This window comes from Cygnus atratus, chromosome 2, assembly GCF_013377495.2.
Source record: "Cygnus atratus isolate AKBS03 ecotype Queensland, Australia chromosome 2, CAtr_DNAZoo_HiC_assembly, whole genome shotgun sequence".
NCBI classification, from domain to species: Eukaryota; Metazoa; Chordata; class Aves; order Anseriformes; family Anatidae; genus Cygnus; species Cygnus atratus.
In genome coordinates this window covers 69,503,473-69,526,036 of record NC_066363.1, presented here as the reverse complement: position 1 = coordinate 69,526,036, position 22,564 = coordinate 69,503,473, and the positions used below count along the sequence as shown (strand labels likewise).

Below are 22,564 nucleotides of genomic sequence, written 5' to 3'. Positions count from 1 at the left end.
ATCTCTAAATATGAGAACTTACACTGGATTCCTTGATAATTTTATAGGTTTATCTATTCCTTATTTCGCTCAGCTAATGCCTTTGCAAGTACCTCATCCCACTCTTTTCCAAAGCCACAGCAATGAGGAGCAATTTTGATCATCTGTTGCTTTTTAACCAAGAGAATAAAGATGCCCAAGTTTTAGATCAACCTTTACTCTGGTGCTACTTTAGTGTATTTTATTTCATGGACGGAACCACATTAACACTTCAAAGTCACGTTTTCATATAAAATAGCTAGTACACACAAGCATCCTCTTTGAATTACAAAGCACTCATGTTCATCTTAAACCTTAGTTTCAATTCCCTGCTACTAACTCAGGATCCACACCCATGCTGATGTGTCTAGATTACTCTTCTATCAGCTATAATTAAAATAAACCACTCTAATCTTTCTCTCTCTGTGTGAGAGAGACAGACAGGGAAGTCGAAGAATTATTTTGTCAAGATATTCCAACGAGTTATGATATCTGTTGGGAAGTTTAAGATGTACCTTACGTACTTAAAATAAGTTCTGTACACATGTAAAATTAAAAATCAGTTTATAGTCATACCAATGAACTTTACTTTGAGAAAAATCATGATAATCTCTTTATGCCTGCTTATACAAAATTTGCTCATACTTAAGGCACCCATTTCTAGGGCTATATTCTTTCAAAGTACCAGATGCTATTAAGAAATTCCTCGGAAAAGATCTACCTCAATTTAAAAATACTTAGAAGAGGGTGGAGCAGGTAGACTATAGAGAAGGGCTACAAGCGGAAAAAAAAAAAAAAAGATGAAAAGATTTGAAAATATCACCTCTTACAGGCAAACAGCTAGGACATGTCAGAGTTCAGTAATTGTACTTTCTACCCAAAGAATCACTGCAATTCAACAATTCACTGGCTCTTGAAAGCAACTGTCTACTAGTGGTGGGCAGCAAAGAAAGTTAACAAAATTTGTTTGCTTTGGCTGTTCCAGCTGTTAACCAGAAGTGATACTTACATAAACTGGATTCTGTGTGGAAAACTGGGATGCTGGTAGGTAGACCATTGATGACACAAAAAGAACTTGACAAAAAGCATGTCACACATTCAAGCTATTATCAAAAATATTTCTAGAGTTTTGATGCTGTAAAGTTTACATTTCTGTTCCATCTGAATGCTCAGGTTTTCTTAGTACCCTGGTCTACACTGGAACTAATTTTTTTTTTTTTTTCAGTGTAACGCAGACTCTGAATTTCTCAATCCTACACACTCTTCTCTGATCTTCCTATATTAAATCTGGATTTTTCTATAAATCACTGTTGCCCAATTGTAAGTCTGCAAGAGCTGCCCCTAGAGACTTCTGAAGCCAAACTGAACACCGACATCTCACTTGAAAGTGAAGTTACTCATCCAAAGACAGCTAAAAATCATCAGCACATTTCTAATATATCCACACTTGAACGTTTCAACCTGGCTTGTCAGCAAGCGGTGGTCATCTTGGGATGAAGGGGAGAAAGACAAGACAAAGAGTTAAGTGTAAGGTTTCACTGAACACTTACAATTATCATATTTATTTCACTGTTGAATTCTTCTTGCTGCTGAAAGGTTGTCATGCAGTACTATCTCACCATATGGCAACAACCTCAAGTCCTAGAGGCACATACTTAAAAGACCATAACATGTCAGGCCCCTTGAATAAATTAGATAGAACGATTATGCAAAATAATAATACTGCCATGATGAGATACATTAACAAATGAGAGTGTCATTGCTCATGAAATGCCATGAAAATAAATTCCACACATCACCGTGGCCATCATCATCATCAAACTGTGAAGCAACAAAAGTAAAACATCACAGTATTTACTGTGCCCTTCAGCAACTGAAATTTTCTGAAAGAAGGGGTTGCAAGTGAAGAAAGTCACTTTTTACTAATATCCAGTGGAATTATGTAGTGGATGTATGTGGCAAGGTTTTGGTAGCAGTGGGCCATAGGGGTGGCTTCTGTGAGAAGAATCTAGAAGCCACCCCATGTTAGGTAAGGGTCCCTCTGCTGACTAGAGCCGAGCCAATAAGTGATGTTGTTTCATGCCTCTGTGAGAGCATATTTAAAACAGGGAAAGGAAAAAAAAAAAAAAAAAAAGACTGACCACAACCCACATTCCCCCGCGCTGCTTGGGGGAAGGAGGTGGAAGAGGGCAAATGGGGGGAAGGTTCTTTTGATTTTTTTTCCTTTGTTTCTCACTTCTCTAACTTGTTAGTAATAGGTAATAAATCTTACTATCTCCCTATGCCGAGTCTGTTTTGCCCGTCACGATAATTGTTGAGAGATCTCCCCGTCCTTATCTCAACCCTTATCCCTTTTCATTGTATTTTCTCCCCGTTCCTCTTTGAGGAGGGGGAGTGAGAGCGCGATTGTGGTGGAGCTCGGCCACCCACCTGAGTAAAACCACCACAGTCCTTTTTGGAGCCCAACACGGGGCTTGAGGAACTTGAGATAAGGTTGACAGCTGAGAGAAGTAATGGGCAAAACATGGACTGGATGTTTTTTTTATGAATGTAACAGTTGTGAAGAATTCAAGAAAGTCGTAATTGTGAGGAATATGTTTCATGTTAGTGTGGTGAAGGGATGAGGGGTGGTGTGTGTGTGAATTGTCCACCTTGTCGGTGTTGTGATGATGTTATGCTTATTTTGGTGTGGGGAATTCTTTTTCTTTTTGATATAAGTGAACTTTGTGAAGATTGTGATGACTGTAAAGTAAGAACATATTGTGATTGTTCTTAAATATGCTTTTCACAGAAGTGAGGGGTGGCAGTTGTGGTGGAGCTCGGCCATCCACTCGAGTAAAACCACCAAAGTACAGTAAACAGAAAATACAGAAACAGAGAACTGAGCTTTTTGTTTGTTTTTAAATAAAATAGCAGGATATTTACTCATGTACTCTTTAAACAGCCCATGAGCATTAATTTAACAGATCTGAAGTACACCATCTCTCATCTGTAAATAATTTGAAGTTTCATCCTTAAAAATGTATGTCGCATCTCAGGCTGAGGTACATTTATACTGATTTTTCATTTTAAAAATGTTTAGTTGTCCTTACTGATCAAAAGGTATTAAGCAGAAAGTGGGAGTGTGGAAAAAAAATCACTATCATCTGGTTTTCCCTGTCTTCTCTCTGAAGCAGTCTCAATTCATCCTTCTTTGCTTTTAACCCTCTCTGCCTCTTCACAAAAATTTTGTCCCCTACATAAAGTGTTCAAGTTAACAATATGGCAATGACCAAATGCCTTTTAGATGGTATAGAGTTAAATTTCACTAATCACTTCTAAACTTTCATGTTATTTGTTTCCACCCCCCCCCCCCCCACACTTTAACATCAATCAACTCTTCTATTTTAAACCAGAGAAAATAAAACTGGCACAAGAGGCTAAGGGATACTACAGTCACAGCATGTAGCTACCTTGAGAAATCTTAATGCTTGGAAACAGCAGCTGCTTGGGATAAAACAAAAACAAAAAGCCACCTCGTTCTCTATACACCATCCCTACAAAACTTATCCGAGAAGATGACAGTATTGCTTCCAGTTGTAAGTTGGAAACAAAAAAAAAAGCAAGCTCACAATAGTTTGAATGAACTGGGAATCAATAGCACAAGTAACGACAGTAAAAACCTGAAGCCCCCGGGGCAGTAAACCATAAAAAGATGAGCACATGAAGCTTCTAATAATTGCACCTTATTCCAGTGTACATTACATGTCCGCACAATCCTCAGACAGATCTTAATTATGAAGATCTCACTGAAAACTTAAGCATAGAAGGCCTGCTTCTAAATAGCAAGGAACAAAAGTAACTATCAACAGAAACTGTAGAAGCTGAGAATTAAGCTTCCTGGAAAATTATAACCCTTTCAAACCAAACGAGAGTTTTTTTTTTTTTTTTAATCAATATAAAACATTCCTAAAAGTAACTCCATGTGCCTGTAAACCCTTTATAAGTAGTCATGTATATTCAGAAAATACCTGTAAGAGCCTGAAATTTTCAGGTTAAGCCTACTGGTGACTTGTGCAACTTTTTTGTCCTCATCTATTAGGATATATTTTAATTATCTTGCCTCGTTAACTACTTGTTTCTTAAAACCTTGAAGAATTCAGATCTCTCTCTACCTTATTGCATGTAGCACACAAATTAAGAGAAAAGAATGTACAACAGACCACATAGTAGAGTCACAGTTTCTATGACTGTTCAGCAAACACCTTCTAACATACAAGTTTATCAATTAAATACTTTTGTATTTTTTCAGTGCTTTAAGGAAATGTTAACTGAATTGCGGAAAATGTAGTTACCCAATCCAGATACACATCTTAGAGCACTGTTAACATTTTGAAATTCATTATGAAAAAAAGACCATGGTTCTAGGGTGAAGTGACCTGTGAAGTGTTTGATTCAGCAATAGTGTCCTTGGTTTTAAAATAAACTTCTGCAAGTTGAATTTACCACTCATTACCTTGCATGTTTTTCCCCCACCTCTTTCTTTTTAGGATCTTGTAATTTTACTTACATGGAAATAGCATAGAAGCAAGGCATGCACAATCTTTGAAATAAAATGCTTCTAGGGTCTAAGCAGAGGTCCATAATATCATGAAACGAAGTAAAAAGTCAACTAAGATTTTACGTGCCTTTTTTTTAATAAACTAAAAAGTTTCACAGCCAAATTAAGACTACAGTTTCAAAATAATTTATTCAGTCACTTAAATACTTTGTAACATTTGCATGTTCCCTTTTTCACATCCTTGGCACACAATATAGCTCTTAACTTTTACAAAACTAGTGTAAACATTCACGGAAAATAAAATGGAAAAGGGGGACATGTGCATAAATTCAATAAATAGTGAAAAATCAAAGGAAAATAGCTAATTTGTTCCTATAAAGGCCATGCAATTACAGTTGAATGTTTAATTGAAAAAACATTTCTTTTTTTAAAAATAGTGAATTAAAACTCAGTTTCCAACTTTCTGCCATCGTTCCATTTAATCAGACATGATACAAATTCTGGAACTAGTTCAAATTCTTGAACAAGCAATAGCAGTTCAACGCAAGTATTATTTGAGACATTGCCAGTTTTGGTTCACATATAGAAGGTTAAAAACCAATATTTTCAAGTTAGTGGTTTTGGATATAACTCCTAGACTCCCAACATCATTCCAACATGACATTAAAATTTTCCTTAATGAGCATTAGTATATAATCTGTTCTTGATAAAGACGACATTAGACAGCTGTTGTCGGACACCTGGATAATGTTGAATGTGGTTGAACCAGCGAGACACGTTAAGGTATTTCTCCTTTTCTTGCACTGTGAGGTCCACCTGCATGGAGAAGAACACAAGGTTGCATTATTAGTATCATAATATGTGGGAAGGCAAATTAAAGTGTATAGTTTTACAGCCAATTTCAACTCACAGAGTTGTTACCGAGCAGCAGAATGTCCTTAATACGTTAATTTCACAATCTAAATTATGCATGCATTTTTCATTTATTCAAATAAACAGATCTGGAGGGTGGAGGGGGTAGGAGGAAAGGTTGTTAGCATGCTTTAACACTTATCTACTCATGGTTAACATATAGTGTCAAGATACAGGGAAGAATTCCTCATTATGCGCAAGTCTTACACGCTCCTCTCATCCAGCAGGAAGTCTTGCTTCAGAGGCAAAGCGTGACGTATATTAAAAGTGCAGGAATACATTTTTTCAGGCTGTTTCAGACTGGTTAGTAAAAACTATTTTCCATTTTGATCAATAGTCATACAATAGTTACCTGAATAGCCACAAGAGCACCCAGAGAGAAGCTTCCAACTGTTATATACCTACTGCAACAGCTCCAGTCTACCTCTAACTTTTACCATAGGACTAGGTCAGATAGAGTCATCTATAACTACGTCAGCTATACCTTTCAGAGTCTTCTACGTTAAAGTCAGCAACATCCTTAAATATTTTCAATGAAGTCTTTTTATAACTTCAGTCTCTTTCAAGCCAGCAGTAGTAGAACTACTTCCATACTGTATCACCTGTATTACCTTTCCCTGATAACCAGTGCTAGGTCTGCATTCCTCTGGAACCAAGTTAGTGTATCAATTTAGACAATAACCTGCTTCCACATGTTAACCTTCAACAAAAACTAATTAGAAATAGGGTAAGCCTCAAAAACTACTAAAACTATCAGGAAAAAAACATCATCTCCATGTGAACTACTCTATCTCATCTCCCTAATATTTAACCCATGCAGTGTAGGAGTCATCTCTCTTCAGTCAGCCATCAAGCTTCACTGATTCACTTTGACAACACCTGCAATAAACAAAAGGGGGGCACACCTGTAGAGGATAGTCTTAGACAAATCACTAGCTAGACACACCTGCTTTTTTCATGCTTAGACTTCTACAGCTAAACAAGGTTAATCCCCTCCTCAATAGCTAAACAGATAGCATACTCCTTGTGCCTTGTTCTACAAGCACCAGATTTCATGGATAATGCAGGTTCATTGCCAATTTCATCATGGGCACAGGACAGCTGGAAACAAGTATGTTCAAACAGACTTTAAATTACAAGAAAAACTATATGAATTCATTTAACCCAGCTGTAGGAATGAAAAGCCGGTGTTCAAAACTAAGCCTCATGGTGAATTCTACCTTGTGACAAACCAGCCTTTTGGATTTTAAGAGTTGACTATAACATCCACTGGTTCCCCTTACTATTGTCTCACACAGGCCAGCACTTGGCTTAGAATCAGAAAGCTTTAAACACAGAGATAAAAAAAATCCAAACAGAAAAAACACACCATAAGGATATATACTACGTTGAACTGGCTAGAGGAACAAAAAAGAAAAAGAATTTTGAAGAATTACAGGAAAGAATTCTAAATCAATGTCACGTAATTTTCTGTTCTCTCTGAGAGTAAAGCTGTATTAACAGCAAAGAGCACAGTAACTGCAGCAAAAAACAAGAAGTGGGGATCTTTCAGCTGCTCCCCAGACCAAGACGCTCTTCTTCCTACAGAACTCACTTGCCAGAACATAAGCATACTACTGCACACATTTCCACAAAACACCTGCAGTTTTAAACTGTTATGTACCCCAGTTCAGGCAGTATGAGAAAAGCTGTTGCATCCTTCGTCTTGCTGCTGGCATGAGATGTAGACGCTGTTCCTACAGCTGTATAGTCCGACCAAAGTGTACAGCCCAATCAATTAAAGCACAGACATTTTCGCAGAGCTCTAAACTTAACATGGCTAACCTGCATTAGTCAAGTGGAAAAAAAAACATTGGTAAGAAGAGAAACTCCAAAGTTTTCTGAAACATTACAAGCAAAAGGAAGTGGAAGCTATTAAAATGTAACACTGAGTGCTTTTTTTTTTTTTTTTTTTTAAATTAAGATACTTCATAAACTGCCTGAGGTTCTTCAGACGCTAATACAAGACAGAAAAAACATGCAGCACCATTTACAGGAAGATGCTTTTGATCACATGCAGTTTGTTATAATTAATGGCAGTTTGAAATTGGTGCTTGTAAATGGCTCTACAGCTTCATACCAGAGTATGTAAAGAACAACATACACCCTAAAGGCTATCTATGATTAATACCTTTCCCCATTTTCAGTAAAGTATGAGCAGGTACTAAAAATACTGTAACTTCATTGATTATTGTACACTGACAGAATTACAATACCCTTTTTCCCCAAAATCTTTACTGGGTAAGCACTTGGTTATGAAAATCCTGAACTGAACTTCAGATTTTGCAGCAGATACTGTTTCCTCTCCCTGTAATTTTATATTGATAATTCTCAATTTCATTTTTTAAAATTACAATTACAGTTAATTTTAATTACAATAAAATTACAATTTACAGTCTCAAAAATACATTTCTCTGAAGTAAATCAAAAATAAGGTTTGGAAAATGAGTCCTCCTCCATTCTGTTCGCATAATGGAAAAACATCTGAAGGGAAAAACAGACAATACTCTAATAATAAAACCCTTCTTTGTACTCCAGGCAGAACAGGCAAGATATTTTTGCTTATTTACATAATGTACTCTATCAGTGAAATATATTAAAAAGCACTCTGTGGCATGCTCTACTTTTTACTCAGAACACAACTCTTAGGTTAATTGTTTAGAGATCACTTCCACAGCATTTTTACAACATTTTGTTCGATGGGTATTTTCTATTCTTCCTCATTAAATTAGACAATTCCCCCAAGTTAAGGAAGGCTGATATTCTACTGATAAAATAATTATTTGCTATTAAAGCAATTATTTCAATAGCAAAGAAGCAGACACTCAATTTGATTTTTTTTTTTTTTTTAACTATGAAAAAAAGTCTTAGCTTTCCACCACACAGCTCATGAAGGATAACGAAGGTGGTCATTACACAGTGCAACCAGAAGAGTTTCTAGAAGGGCTATAAATACACAAGCTTTAATTATATTTGCTTCCAGTAGCACTGGGAATGCGGGCATAAATTCCCATGCCTATATCCTACATGTACATGGGAAGTCTAAAAATACCTGTGTATGTGTAAAGCTCTTCACCATCAAGAGAGGAACAGATACTATTTCACTTTTTAATTTAACTTTTACATATAAGGATAGGGGTGAGTGGAAAACAACAGCTGAATGCTGCGTTTTGTAAAATACTTTCACATGGTTTTGAAGCATTTTTGGTTTAAAGAAACGTGCTAAGAATTAAGAAATCTTTAACATAAAGCCATTTTTTCTGAATTTAGTTTAAGAACCACTCCTAGCATCATTCTTTAAAAGGAAAGCCCATTACCCCAGTATTAAGATAAGCAGTGTATCAATGAATATCAAAAAAAGGCAATCTGTTTATTACTGGAAACATTCATACGGGAAAAAAAATACTACTGCAGCCTCACACATCAGTATTAGTAGCTCTGACCTGAGGAGAACTTAGTAGTTTTTGTACTAGATTATACTTAATTTGACCCCAAAATTTAGACTGAGATTTATTCTATTTGTAGATACACATTTCACCCGTAAGTTATTTTCCAGTGCTTATTAAAGAAATTTTAAACTCAAACATATAGACTTCAGACTACTACAGTTCTGCCAAAATTTACAAAGTATAAAGTCAGACCAACCTGTGTATTGATTATTTCTCTTAAATATTTTCAAACATTACTTCACTAGTTTAGTTCTATTTGTGAAGAAGAATACAGGGAAAATTAAAAAAAAATAGTTCTGATATAAAAAACAAGTTCATTACCACACAGGAATTTAATGCTTACTGATTGCCTGAGTTATCCTCAAGCAACGCTTCCAAATTCATGTTCTCTCTGCAATCCATGCTTTAACCTAGCAGAACTTCACTGTTCATCAAAACCATTTACATATGTATTTAAGTAATCAAAATGTCAAAAGACAACAATATTTATACTAGACACACGGAGACCCGGAATTATCTATGACAGTGTAAGTCACACCAACTTGAAAAAGCCCATTTAGACAGCCAACACCAAGCATTACATTTTTTGGGTGTTTGTGATCTACACTGTGATGCAGAACAATGTACATAATTTAGTTACTGCTTCATCATTATAAATGTATATTTCTAATTAACAGACTGAATTTTTTTCCTACAACCCTGGCACGAAACCTCAAATGCTACCTCTGAATACCCTCACTCATTAAAATACTAATTCTTTTGCCACAGTATGGATTTTTAAACATTTATCACTATTAGGTTTATTAAGATAACTAGAAGAGAAGGGAAGAACTAATGAAAAGCACTCAACTGCAAAATTAAAAGTTACTGTTGGTCTATCTGACTATTGAACAGTGTTCAATTTGACTATTGAACAGTGAAGAATCAGGGTCCAGAATTCCGTCTGGATAATGTGGTGTGTGTGCGCGCAAAGTAGAGGTGGGGAGGAATACAAAAGTTTATCATTTATTCTCATTAACACCAATGAAGGAAGGTGAAGCCAAAGGTGAAGAAGCAAGCAGTAAGAGCATGTGGTCTTAAAAACTTTTCTAGTTCATCAGAAGGTTTGTAGAGTTTTTGTAATACTTGGCTTGTTCAGGACAATCATGGTACGTCACTAGTATTTACAGTATTCTATTAGTGATGTCTGCATTAGTATGTAGTTGTTAGCCCATCAAAAGCATAGATGAATCCTAAAGGACATTATCAGTACTATTTTCAGATTCATTTTCTAGACAGCAACTGTGGATCCCCTTCTCCCATCCTCCCCACTTTTTCTCTTGAAGGATTATAGGAAGAAAACCTTACTGACATTTTGCACAGTTTTCAGGCTTAGCTGAAACAGTGGTGGATATGATAAACTGCTTCTCTGGACTGCATCACATTAGAGGATAGAGCAGCTTTCCCTCCTGCCTAATGCTTGGGGCAGAGAAGCAGCTCAAAGTACTCTGTTCTCATTACTGGAGGAAAAAAAATCCCAGTTCAAGATCTTACCTCTATAGTTAAATACCAACATTAACAATTTCTGAAACCTTAAAAATATGTAATTCTTAACTAGCAGTTTCTAGATTTTCTTCTGTTTAGTATAGCAACTCCATCATTTGCCCTTTATACCTTTCTGAGTCAGAAAATTATCTTCTGCCAAAATCAACCATTTCATAAACAGATGTTGTACTATAAACTTGTCCCAAGTAGCGTCTAGATGGTTGCAGGCACCCAGGAGCACTAAGTCATTTGTTTTTACCATCTGTTCTATTTCCCAAAGCAACAACTTGTATCTTTTCTTCTTGATTAGGTCGTCTACTCTAGAGCAAACTAAATATAAAATATGCTTGAGTTTCCCCTGATTAATTTAAAAAAAAAGTCTCATTTGAACTTCTATTGTCTCACAGTACACAGCCATATTGAAAAAAATGCTTATATGTATGTTTTCATATAATAAGTGAAAGGTAACTCATTTGACATTCCAGTCAACACATCTATCCCTTACAAGGAAAACACAATTTAAGTATAACTTCTCAACATAATTAATTCTAAGTGATTTTAATGTGTTTTCAAAAACCCGAAGTGAAGCTTTCTTTTCCTCTCCTCTGCTTGCACTATCTTATTTGAACGTTTATTCCTGGACAGTCAAGAGATACACAAGATCTCTCTCATTTTAGTAATATTTCATTACCTGATCTCTTGCCCCTCCTCTTCATATTCCCTTTTGAAGCACAAGTCCTCTTGTACTCTTCTCCTAGTACTCTGCTTTTAATTGCATAAACTAACAGTTCAACCAGCTGACTGAATTCACAGATCAGACAGGCATTTAATCAGAGGCGTTTTTTTCTTATTTTTTCTCTGCCATTTTCTGATGTAAAACTCAGTGATTTTATCCTCCCCTAAGATTTCAGCAGACCATTTGGTTTGGTTTGTTTAGAAATACTCACTTCAAAGAATGAATGCTCATTCGCAACCATGTTCCAGCCACCCAAATACAAATAACTGCTATTGCTTCATTTTCAAATTACCTCTTGGGGTTCCAAATTGATGTGCAGTGATCTATAAGCACTTTGCAGTAAACCCTGAGCTACGTATGAAGAATCTCAACATCATTTCTATTCAGTACAACCTTTTTTCCCTTAAGCACAAGCCTTCACATGTTATTTTCATATTCTGTATGTTATCAAGCCTTATCACTAAACCTAGAAACAAGAATGACATGTCATTGTAGCTGACGCATGCATTTATCCTTCAGGAACTTTATTCATGGGCAACTTTTATAGTAGCACTTCTGTTCTAAAAATTTTTACTATTTCCAGTTCTGACACATTCTTTGAGTTTCATTTATCTATTTCCCGCGTAGTTTTATAAGCAGTCACGTTTCAAACTTGAACAGGTAAGCTCTAGAAACAGAGGGACAGGTACCATCCATATGTTACCGTCCATACAGGCAACTGAAGTACTCTGAGTACTACAGATAATACACTTATTTTCACAGATCCATAGCTAAACATTTAAAAAAGTAAAATATACACTTACAGGCAAGTTATATATGAAGTTCCTCACAAGAAATCTCACATTTTTTTTTGTTCTGCAATTGTCACTGATCCAGTAGTTTAACTTCTACAGCAATAAACTGCCCTTGAGATAAATAAACAATTGTGATAGCTCTCTATATAAAAGTAATGCAAATAGCACTTACCATGACATGATGCAATCCATAGTACATCAAAATATCTGCTAAGGTAAAACTGTTTCCTGCAAGGTAGACTTTATCTTCGAGGTGTGTGTTAAGATCCTAAAAAGGAAAAAGTCATTATACTGCTGTAATACAGACTTCGTATGACAAAACATTAAGGCAATTGTTAAAAATAATTGAGACCTTCCTCTGGAGGCCAGGTATTTAAATAAGTGGCACCTTTAATTTAGCTAAACTCAGTAAAGGAGAAAAAACACTAAAAGAAAAGTTTCTAAAAAGCATCAAGATAATAACTTCAGTCATTGTTCCTTGACAGTGAGATCTCAACAAAATTTAAGTGTTCGTCTCTAAACAAAGTGCAAGACAATTTGTTGCTGTCCCACAATTTTCCATCATTCCCTTATTTACTGACATCCACTCAAGTTTTTGTAAATACAAGTATTATTTGTTTTACATATTAAGCTGACCCCACAGAAATACTTTCAACTGTCTTTTCCTGGCTTCAAGTTACTCAAATAAAAAAATGCAAGAATCTTGCATTTTCTGGACTAGTACATATGACTCATAAAAGCATCAGTGTTTCAAGAAGATCTCAAACTGCAAGTGTGTAAGAAGTGAAAGAAACACAAAGGGATACTGGCATAGGAGATAAACATGCTTAACTCATGCCTGAAATTTGATACCCATGAACTGGTACCATTTGCCACCTGCTTTTATTAATGTTGAAATCATTGCTAGCAAATCTTAATGACTGATACAGTCAGCTCAGTCACTACATAAGATCGTATGAAGGAGCACTGTTTCAGCACTCTAAGATCATCTCTCTCAACAACTCTGTATCAGATGGTATAAGGATGGGTGGTAGAAGACTTCCATTTGGGTTCAATAAATAAGTATTTCAAGTCTGCATTACTGAAGACTTTTCACATGTAGTTGTTCTCTGCAGGAAAACAGAGGACAGAGAGACTCACTGTTGGTCAACTGTATCATGCCTGAGAACACAGGTATTGCTTATGGACATGTGTCGCTTCCTTTCCTCCACACCTTACCTACTCCTCATCTAAGTCCAACACCTTTGTGCCCCCTACTTCCCTCTAAAGAGGAAAATGTAACAGCAAGCAAAATTTACTTTAGTCCTGAGGGTAAACTACAGCATAAGCAAGCTCTAGTTTTATGACATTCTTTTCTGAAGCGTAGGAAAAAAGTCTCCTAGCTTTTCCTTGAAGGTAGAAATTCCCAGCTAATATTCCTCTACTGGTTTGGAAAAAAAAAAAAAAAAAACACCACCAAACACCCAAGAAAAACAAACAAGCTTACGATAAGTTATTGCTCAGAGCACTCCTGCCAGTTTTCTTAGGCCATTTATTCCCTTCTGGAAACTGGTAAACAGCTTAAACAATGTTTTTCAAAATGTCCCTAAAACGATTTAACAGTCTCAATTACAGCACATTTCATTTTAATAGAACTCTATATTTTTCAAAAAAAAAAAGGGTAGGGCAAGGAAAATGTGTTTATTCATTCATGAACAATTAAAAAATAATTTAGACTATAGAGTATTGCAATTTCTGTGGTTCTATAATTCTACTGCCTCAAATATATTGACATATTCTACAGTTAACATGAAAAAAAAAATCGAAACACTGACATTTTACAGCCTCTGACATCGCATTTTAACATGGCAAGTTTGCCTCCTTTATGCCACCTTACAATTTTATTTGACAATAACTTCATGACAGGACTCCCATACTTCTCTAAGACTGAAACATCCTAATGTCTGCTTTGTTTTTTTTTTTTTATTAGAGCAAATCAGGGAAAAATACTGCACATTTAAGACTCTAAGGTCATCTGCCCCTGGCTACGCAGCTTTTTCCTTTACACTTGCTTGCTGCTTTCTTCATATTAGTTAGGTCTCAAATTACTTTAAACATGTAACTACAGTTCTGGGGGATTTTATTTACAGAACACAAAGGCAAATACATTGTTAAAAAGGAGCTTTCACAATTAAAAAGGAGCTTTCACAAAAGAAAATCTGTAAGTCAATATACTAGGAAGAAATCATAAACCCCTTCTGACACAAGTTCTCTGACCAGCACTTTACTTGGATTAATTGGAAATAACACTTTATTGTGAAAAGTAATGCCACTGAAATTTTGCTCCTCTGCCATGACCTTATTTCATATTCTTGGCTATACAATTAAGCTTTTTACTTTATAAACATCCTGTTAACTATGACAGTACAGTTGATGCAGTTATTTCACTGTTAAAATCCAGAATTTTGGCCAAAGAAGTTATAGCATGCTGATTCTTAGTTTTATATATCTTCAAGAGTTAGGCTAGTTTGTACACAGAAATATTGGTTTGCATAGGTCATTGTTCAGGATGGGTTAACACCATCACAATACCTGCATAGCATATTTGCAGCCTCAAAATATCTATCACTAAGAACAAATTCAAGTCTTAAGGCAAAGTAGGCTATTACAGTTTGAACGATTATTTATTCTAGTTCACCAAATTTTACCAAGTCAGTTAACTGAACAAATGGAGTTTGGCAAATGTAGTGGAGTCTTGGATAAACGAGCATTAGTTTGCAATTCTGTTTTTGAATATATACATTATTCCCATAAGGGAAGAATAGGAAGATACTCCAATTTCATACTATAAACGTCAAGCTAATTCAAAAACATCACAGTACAGCTTTTTCCATGTGTGTTAAAACATGTAGTAGATCTTGCTTTATGGGTTATACTTCCCATACATTGTTATGTTATTGGCTAACAGCCAACTGTGGTAAAATTCCTGAAAGTGAAGCTTTCTTAAGTGACCACACTATTAAACCGGAACAGTCTTTCTGTCATGGAGAGATTACTGAAAATTTGAATACAATACTATATTAGAATTTCTAGGACATCCTGAAGATTCAGGTCTGTTAGCTGTTATTTTTATCACTGCCTTTCGTGTACTTAATGTCACTACTTAGACTGATTACGTACATACAATTTAGTATTAAATAATTGATAGTCCTTAAGGCATAACTGCAGTTTGCTGTAATAATATGCACTGAACGACTGCAGCAATTCCAATTCCATTTTGGGGTAGGGGAATAGTGGAAAGAAGCAAGCTGTTACATTACTTATGTACTAACTAATGGATTTCAATTTGCCTGTTTTACGAATAGATATGTGATGTATAGCCCTTATCTACAGCAACAGCTCAACACATCCCATCCACAGCACACTGCTGGTTACCCCCCAGAGTTGGATACTATAGGTATGTAGTACAATTGTCTGCAATCCAATTCATCTGTTAAGACACCACAAGAGACACTGCCCATCACTGTAGCTCAGGTAAGTAACAGTTGATTCTTACAACACCTCCATAGCTTACGATGCATCTAATCATCCCCTAATTGTGTTCTGGATATTCTGTCCCTAAGAATGCACTGCTGGTGTACACACTTCCTTTACATACAAAACCACGTGCTTTCAGTCAGCAATATTCACAAGGTCATTTCCACTCTAACTGCCTTTTTATGACAGCACGCAAAAGCAAAGAGCCTTAGAAAGCCCAGAAAAGTCTTGGGCAATACAAAACCCAAAATGAAGATTCTGCAGCCCTATCCAAGAAAGGCATAGCTTCATGGCTAGTGCATAGCCTTATTTTTAATTATAAGGCAAGACCCTTACCTAACTGAAAATATGAACTAAACCTGTTCTAGAGGAATATTACGCTAATCATATTGCACTTCATGTGAAGGACAGAGGAAAAACAGTTCTATTAAAAAATGTTGCTCAAATAATCAAAGTGCAATCTTTTACGCCTGTCAACATGCAACAATATCCTGGTGTTGTTAGAAAAGGGAGGAGTGAAAACAGACACGATGTTTAAAGAACACGATGTACAAGCTTTCCAAAGTGGTTAGGCATCCTATTTACAAGTCTGTTGAAAAACAGAATACAGGAACTGTGGATTAACTCTATGGACAGAGAACTGAATGGATTAACCTACTTAAACAGTGGTGGAAACACTAATTTTTCAAACAAGCACTTTAAACAATAACTGAAGCTCTTTTATTCAGATCTCTAATTGAACTTGATTATTAGAGCCAGATAGCACAGGAAATTGGGACAGAATTGGCCACAATCATGGAATATTTTTGTATGAGATACTGCAAGTAGTATGTGGAACTTCTTGGTTATAATAATCCTTCAGAGCACTTCTGCTATTTCTGTGGAAGCTTTTCTGTGAAATCTAGTACAAGCTCTCAGTAATACTTTGGATAGAAGATATTTTAGAACCCTCAACATCTGAATACCTAAAACTGACAAAGCAGAGACATTCAATCTACTGAATGGATTTCATTAATATTCAAGTAGAAATTCGGTGGCATAAGAATACATCAAAGGTTCTCAGTTCCTCCTTAGAGGAGCAGAAATCCTACAAGGTATCAAGAACAACAACTCAATGATTTAGAGACACCCACCTCCCTGCCTTCCATGTAACTTCATTTCCCACTAACCAACCATCACTCAGTTGACCAAAAGCAAAGGAAATACTGCCTCATCCTGTGAAAAAGAAAGTTCACGTAGTACACTGGCCATTATGTAATCACCACTACTGAAATTTATTATTCCTACATTACTCGTATCTGCCAAAGGACAGTCTAGAGGCATTAATCCTGTTTCTTTTTTTCCAGCACAGGAGCTCAAATCAGAAGTGGACAAAAATTTGCGAATACTTTCGCTGACAGGTTCAGAACCATATGGGATTTGCTGAGTAAATAAAAAAAATCCTTGTTAATATGGTCTGACTACCTGACAATTGTCTTCGTGCCAGGTAACAGCTTTAGCCAACACACCAGTAAGAAATTTTCTTAAGGTCAACAACAAAAAAAACTAAAAACACTTTCCTGTTCAAATGAACAGACATTAACCTAGCTATTGTCCGATGTTCTTCAGAAACAGATCACCTCATTTAAGGGTTAAGTAGAGGCAGTCTGACGTTTATAGCAGAAGCAACTGAACGAACTGTTTTTGACACAGCTTATTATAAATTGTGGCTCTAGGCTGCAACCGTCCCAAGTCTGCCATTGTGTATTCCAGACACGTTGTAAAACTACAATCTCAGACTTGCCTCCCTATTTTAATGTTCTCCCCCACACCCATCTCCTTTCTTCCCCCTCCTCATACTCCCATTTGGCATAGTATACTTTAATGGTAGGCTGCCTCTTTTTCTGATTAATGATGGTGGCAAGAGAACAAATTAAAAAAAAATTTAATTGCTACACTATGAAATTATTAATGCTGGAACAATTCCACAGCAGTCCTGCATAAAGATAAACTCTGGCCATTCAGCATCTGCTAAAAAAAAGTCTGTAGGAAAATTTTAAAGTGGTATTTAGGATATTTTATATATATATATTTAGGCAGTCAGTATAACTTCAGGGAAAATCTCTTTCTCAGTAAGGAAGTTTTGTTTGGAAACTATTTATTTATGTATTTGTATTTCAGTTCTTTTCCATACTACTAGCGCTCCTAAGGCTAACACTGAAAAATATATAACTTAGATATAAAGATATAAGGCTAACACTGAAAAGATATAAGTACAAAGCCATCACACCTCTGTGCCTGGTATTCCTACCCAAATGCAGTTCTACAAATACTCATGCTTGCGATAACAAAGCAGGTATTATCACTTAGGGCATTCAGAGCAGATATTTTATCATAACAAGACAAATTTGTTTTTTGTTTTTATATGATGAAATGGCAAAAAAGATGAATAAAAGTTAGTAATTCTCATACAGTCTTCTCATGGTTTGGGACTAAACAGAAGGTGGTTTACCTAAAACTAAGAAAAGCAACTGGAATTATTATATATCTGCCATACATTAAAAAAAAAAGAAAAAGAAAGGGTTTACACCAGGACAGGTACATAGCCGACTAGCAACTGACTACAATAATCAAAAGTTGAAGTGATTCTCTTTAATGGATTTCTTCCCCAGCCTTTCTTTTATTGTTTAGTTAATTTGACAAAATGCAAATCCTTGCAATAAGTTAATTCATTTGTTTGGAATATACCAAGCAGATTAGGAAGGTAAATTGCTTCCTATGCAATCAACAGTTCTACAGAGCTGGACTGCCTTCTATCAAATTAGTGAGAAAAGTACATCAAGGTTGAAAGGGACCTCTGAGGGCCACCTAGTCATATCTTCTGTTCAAAGTACAGCTAAACCAGAAGTTAAATCCTGATTAGTCTATGCCTACTTCAGCCGACTTCTTAAAAGTCTCAAAGGACAGAGGGAACTCTGGAGAGATGTTTGTAGAGTAATCCTGACCATAAATGTTTTGATAGTATCTACACGTAGAAGATAAGACCAATGATGTCACAAAAAGAAGCAATGCAAACAAGCTCATGCTTAACCAGCAGAAGATATTCCATAGCTAAAACGAGATCAAGATACATCACAGATAATCTGAGATAAGTGAAAGAAATGGTTCTTTAGGGTGTTCACCAAATCTGTTTTTTTTTTTTTTTTTTTTTTTTTTTTTTTTTTTACAGATCAAGGAGACTTGTCAGTTTGAGAAGAACAACAGATTACTGGCAAGATTTTGCTTTGCACCATTTTAAGATCAAGATTTCCCTTGAATTTAAGCAACCTAAGCTATGTCTTGCCTGCTGCTTCAGCAGTCTTTGGCTTGCTGAAATAAATTCTGTATGATGATGCAGACTTGCTGCTCCTAACAAAAATCAGAAATATTAAGATACCGCTATCCACAAGTGTAGTTAATCTTTCTAATACCTTGCAGCTCAAAGCTATTTCCCAGCATAGGCTAATTAGTAGTATTGAGCATTTTGTACATTCTGAAGCTGACATGTTTTAAAGTTAGAAAAAAACACTTAATTGACTGAATTTCACTGCTGTTTCATACACACTTAATAAAACATAGCTCTCAGTACTTACCAGTGTAAAGCAATTTCTCTCTTCAAACTTTGCTCCCAAAAGATTGCAAAGATAATAATTATCAGTCACAAGGAGTAAGAAGAAAAACAGAGCAAGTTTTTTTCCCCATCTACTTGCTGCCATCTGACTACTCAAATAATGGGGTGACCCTCGAGATTTTTTCTGCTTCCACCTATCTCAGGGGAAGCAGCTTCAGACTACAAGAAAAGTTGAGCGGACTGAAGCCTCCACATGAAGTAGCTCAACGTGAAGGGCAGTTTTGCAGGAGTTACCTTATGATTTCATTTTTTACTATTTCACATATCACCATGTCACAACAACATCCATAATTACCAAATCAGGAAGAAGAGCTCTTAAATTAGTGCAGAATTATCTCTAAATGCAACACAACTTGTTTGTAAGTGAGGTTTCATGAAATATTAAGAAGCTGGTATCTTACAAGGCTAAAGAGAGACTACGCTATTGAATAATCTCTACATTATCTGGAATGTTCTAAGTAGTTCACCGCATTACAGCCACAGAATATGGTAAGAGTTCAGCCTCATGTATTTTAGAATGCATCTTCTCTCCCATTTTCAGGCTTTTTTTTTTTTTTGTTAATCAATAAAAGGCAGCTGGCAAGTCTTCAGCATTTTCCCACTTTTATTAATTGCTTCTTTTTTACACACATTACTACTGTAATCTTCAAGGTCTATCCACTCCAAAATTCACTGCCAAGTTAATTAAGTACTGCTTACCTTTAGGATTGTTCTAGTATCTTCTTTACTAGAACATCTATCTACTTGAGTCACTCTGTATTCCAACCACTGCTGAACGACAGCCTTTTCCTCTGCAGTGCTTCCAAGCAGTTGTTCTTTCTTAGCCTGTTTGACCAAGTGGGCAGCTATGGTAATTAATCCTGTCAGACCAGAACCATTGTTCGTCTGCAGAACAGGAATCTAGAAGAGAAAAATAATAATATTGTAACTCATTCAAAATGTACTCTATGTGACTGTAACTGTTGTTTCTTTACAGTCGTTCAAAAGGACCTTTAAAGAGAGACCAGAATTTAGAAATACTAATGCTAAAGGTAGTAATATCAAAAGGAAAACATTTGGGTTGTATTTTTACTTTGTGGTGGTTTACTTTCATTTTTTACTGGAGACATACTTAATGTGCCTGTGGAGAAAACAAGACACCTATTTTTCAAGACACCTTCAGCACAAAATAATCCAGTTATGCTAATCTTAGCAAGAAGTAGCACTGTTTGTTCTGACCCTGGCAGAATACCTATTAACTAACTTTTAACGAATTTTTCAAATTCGGATCTCTGACTGAAGGTTATAAAGTCAGTAGCATCCAGTTTCAGTCACAGCAGCCAGATCTACTGAAATGCTTATTCATACTTACTGTTCTATTGCCAAATACCAAGACAGAAGTTATTTGTTCACCCACAGCAGGGGAAGACAGCATATCATATGCCTCTAGTTTTAATCACATCTTTGTTAGTGACGTTACTATGTTAAAGTGATTTTAATGCAATTTAATTGTTATAACAAAAATGCGTGCATATGAGAATACGCCTTTTAAAGTGTTTAAATTTAAATGCTGAAGTTAAAGATACCTGTTATCATAAACACTGATTAAGATTCGAGAAGACTTCTCTTGTATTTTACAAAGAAACATAAATGTGAGTTAGATGCACAGAGTTTCTAAAGGCAACGTACTAAGTCACAAAACGTATTAAACCTGAGAGCACATCAAAACAAGTTGACTTTGGAACTGGATCCTTGCTACTGTCTCACAAATATTGCTTCAAAGAGAAAAAAAAAACAACAAAACAAATAACATAGAATTGACCGAACACACCATACAGACTTTTGGGGTATAAAAGAGGGCACTAATAAACAAGTCAGTTTGTCTTAAGAAATTACTTCAGAAAATATAAAAAATAATGGAACAAGTACTGCCAGCCTTTTTGAGTGGGAAAGGAAACAGAGCCACTATGAGTCACAAATGAAATGAACCTCACTGCAGCAGCCTAAAACCCATTCAGCCATTTATGGCACCAAATGACCACACAAGACACTGTCTACCTTCAGATGTAATTAACAAGCAATGCAAGCTTGAAGCACATTATATATTTTGCATTTTTATGCAGAGTCCTTGACTGTTCAGTTTCTCCACTGAACATGAAGTCAGAAAAACCATGGACAGATTTCATGACCCACTTCTTTAGACTTACACTTTACACCAATAGCATTAAAATACCATCTGAACTGTTAAATGCTTATGGAAGCTTACTATATTTGAAACCAAAGAATGCTTACACGAAAAGAGAAAACACAGAAAAGCATAACTGAACAGCAATGCTTCTGTTATTCCTCCCAGAGAGGGAGCAATGTGAAAACTGCTACACGTTTGTGACTCCCCCAGCCCCACGTTATTTGTCATGTGCTTGCCTTTTAAATCACACAAGGAAATGCTTCCCTATGAGCTTCAAAAACATCAAGCCAGCTACTTCAAAAAGGTATTTAACAGCAACAGCTCTTTGCTGTAGCTGCATTTCTAACATTAAGAGTTGACCATTTTCCTAGGATTTAACCACAGCAGCATGGACACAGCTGGGCTGACTGCAGATAGAGCGATGCAGCAAGACCAAGCCCGTTCCAAGCCGCCAGCCCCCTGACGGGCGGACAGAAGGGGAACGGCTGGGGGTAGGCAGCGCGGCCCTACGCCTGGGGGGCACGAAGCGAGCGGGGGAGGAGGCCGAGCCGCCCGGGGAAGGCCCAGGGCCGGGCTGCCGTGATGCGGGGACCCCCGCCGGCTCCCTTCACCTGCCGCTCCCCCTGCGCGCCGTACTTGGTCCCTTTCCGCAGGCCCAGCGTCCCCTCCAGCAGCGCCAGCTCTGCCGCCGCCATCTTCCCTCGCAATCGCCGCCACCAACAACCGGCGAGCACGTTGGGCGGCCGGACGCCACTCCCCCTCAGCAACCGTCGCCGCTATTGGGCTGAGGGAGACGGCTAGCCAATCAGACGCTCGGCTCAGCCCACGCACGCGCAGGGGTTCTTCGGACTGCGGATGTTCTTCGTACTTCGGAGGGCGTATGCGCAGAGACGGCCCTCCACTCACTTGGTGTTCTGCGCATGTGCGCTCTGGGGACTAAGCCACGTCTCCCGGCGTGACGTCACTGCGGGCTTCGGGTCGTTGTGGCCGTAGTTGAGGGAACGGCCCCGGGGAGGGGGGGAGAAGAGGTGCTGGGGGGGGTGGGGGGGACCCCGCGTTGTTCCTCTGAAGTAGGGACATGCAAAGAGACCGGGGGTCAACGCGCCCTGCTGCGTGTAGAAGTGGTGGTCCCAGACGCTTCATGTGTTTGTCAGACCGCTGTGTGGAAGTTTGCTGGGGAAAAACGTCCCATCCGCACGGTGTTGGGTTGTCGTCAGCTG

The 22,564-nt window shown here is 37.0% G+C and overlaps 1 protein-coding gene across 1 annotated transcript; it reads right to left on the bottom strand.

Annotated features, from left to right (window-relative positions):
* Window positions 1-4,728: 4,728 nt before the first annotated feature.
* On the bottom strand, window positions 4,729-22,120 carry EEF1E1 (eukaryotic translation elongation factor 1 epsilon 1). Its single transcript, XM_035560274.2, has 4 exons — window positions 21,956-22,120; window positions 19,877-20,077; window positions 12,185-12,280; window positions 4,729-5,374 (listed from the first exon to the last, which is right to left on the bottom strand). Exons 1-4 carry the CDS (start codon window positions 22,037-22,039, stop codon window positions 5,234-5,236), a joined length of 522 nt encoding a protein of 173 aa, XP_035416167.1. The 5' UTR covers window positions 22,040-22,120; the 3' UTR covers window positions 4,729-5,233.
* Between the last annotated feature and the right edge of the window lie 444 nt (window positions 22,121-22,564).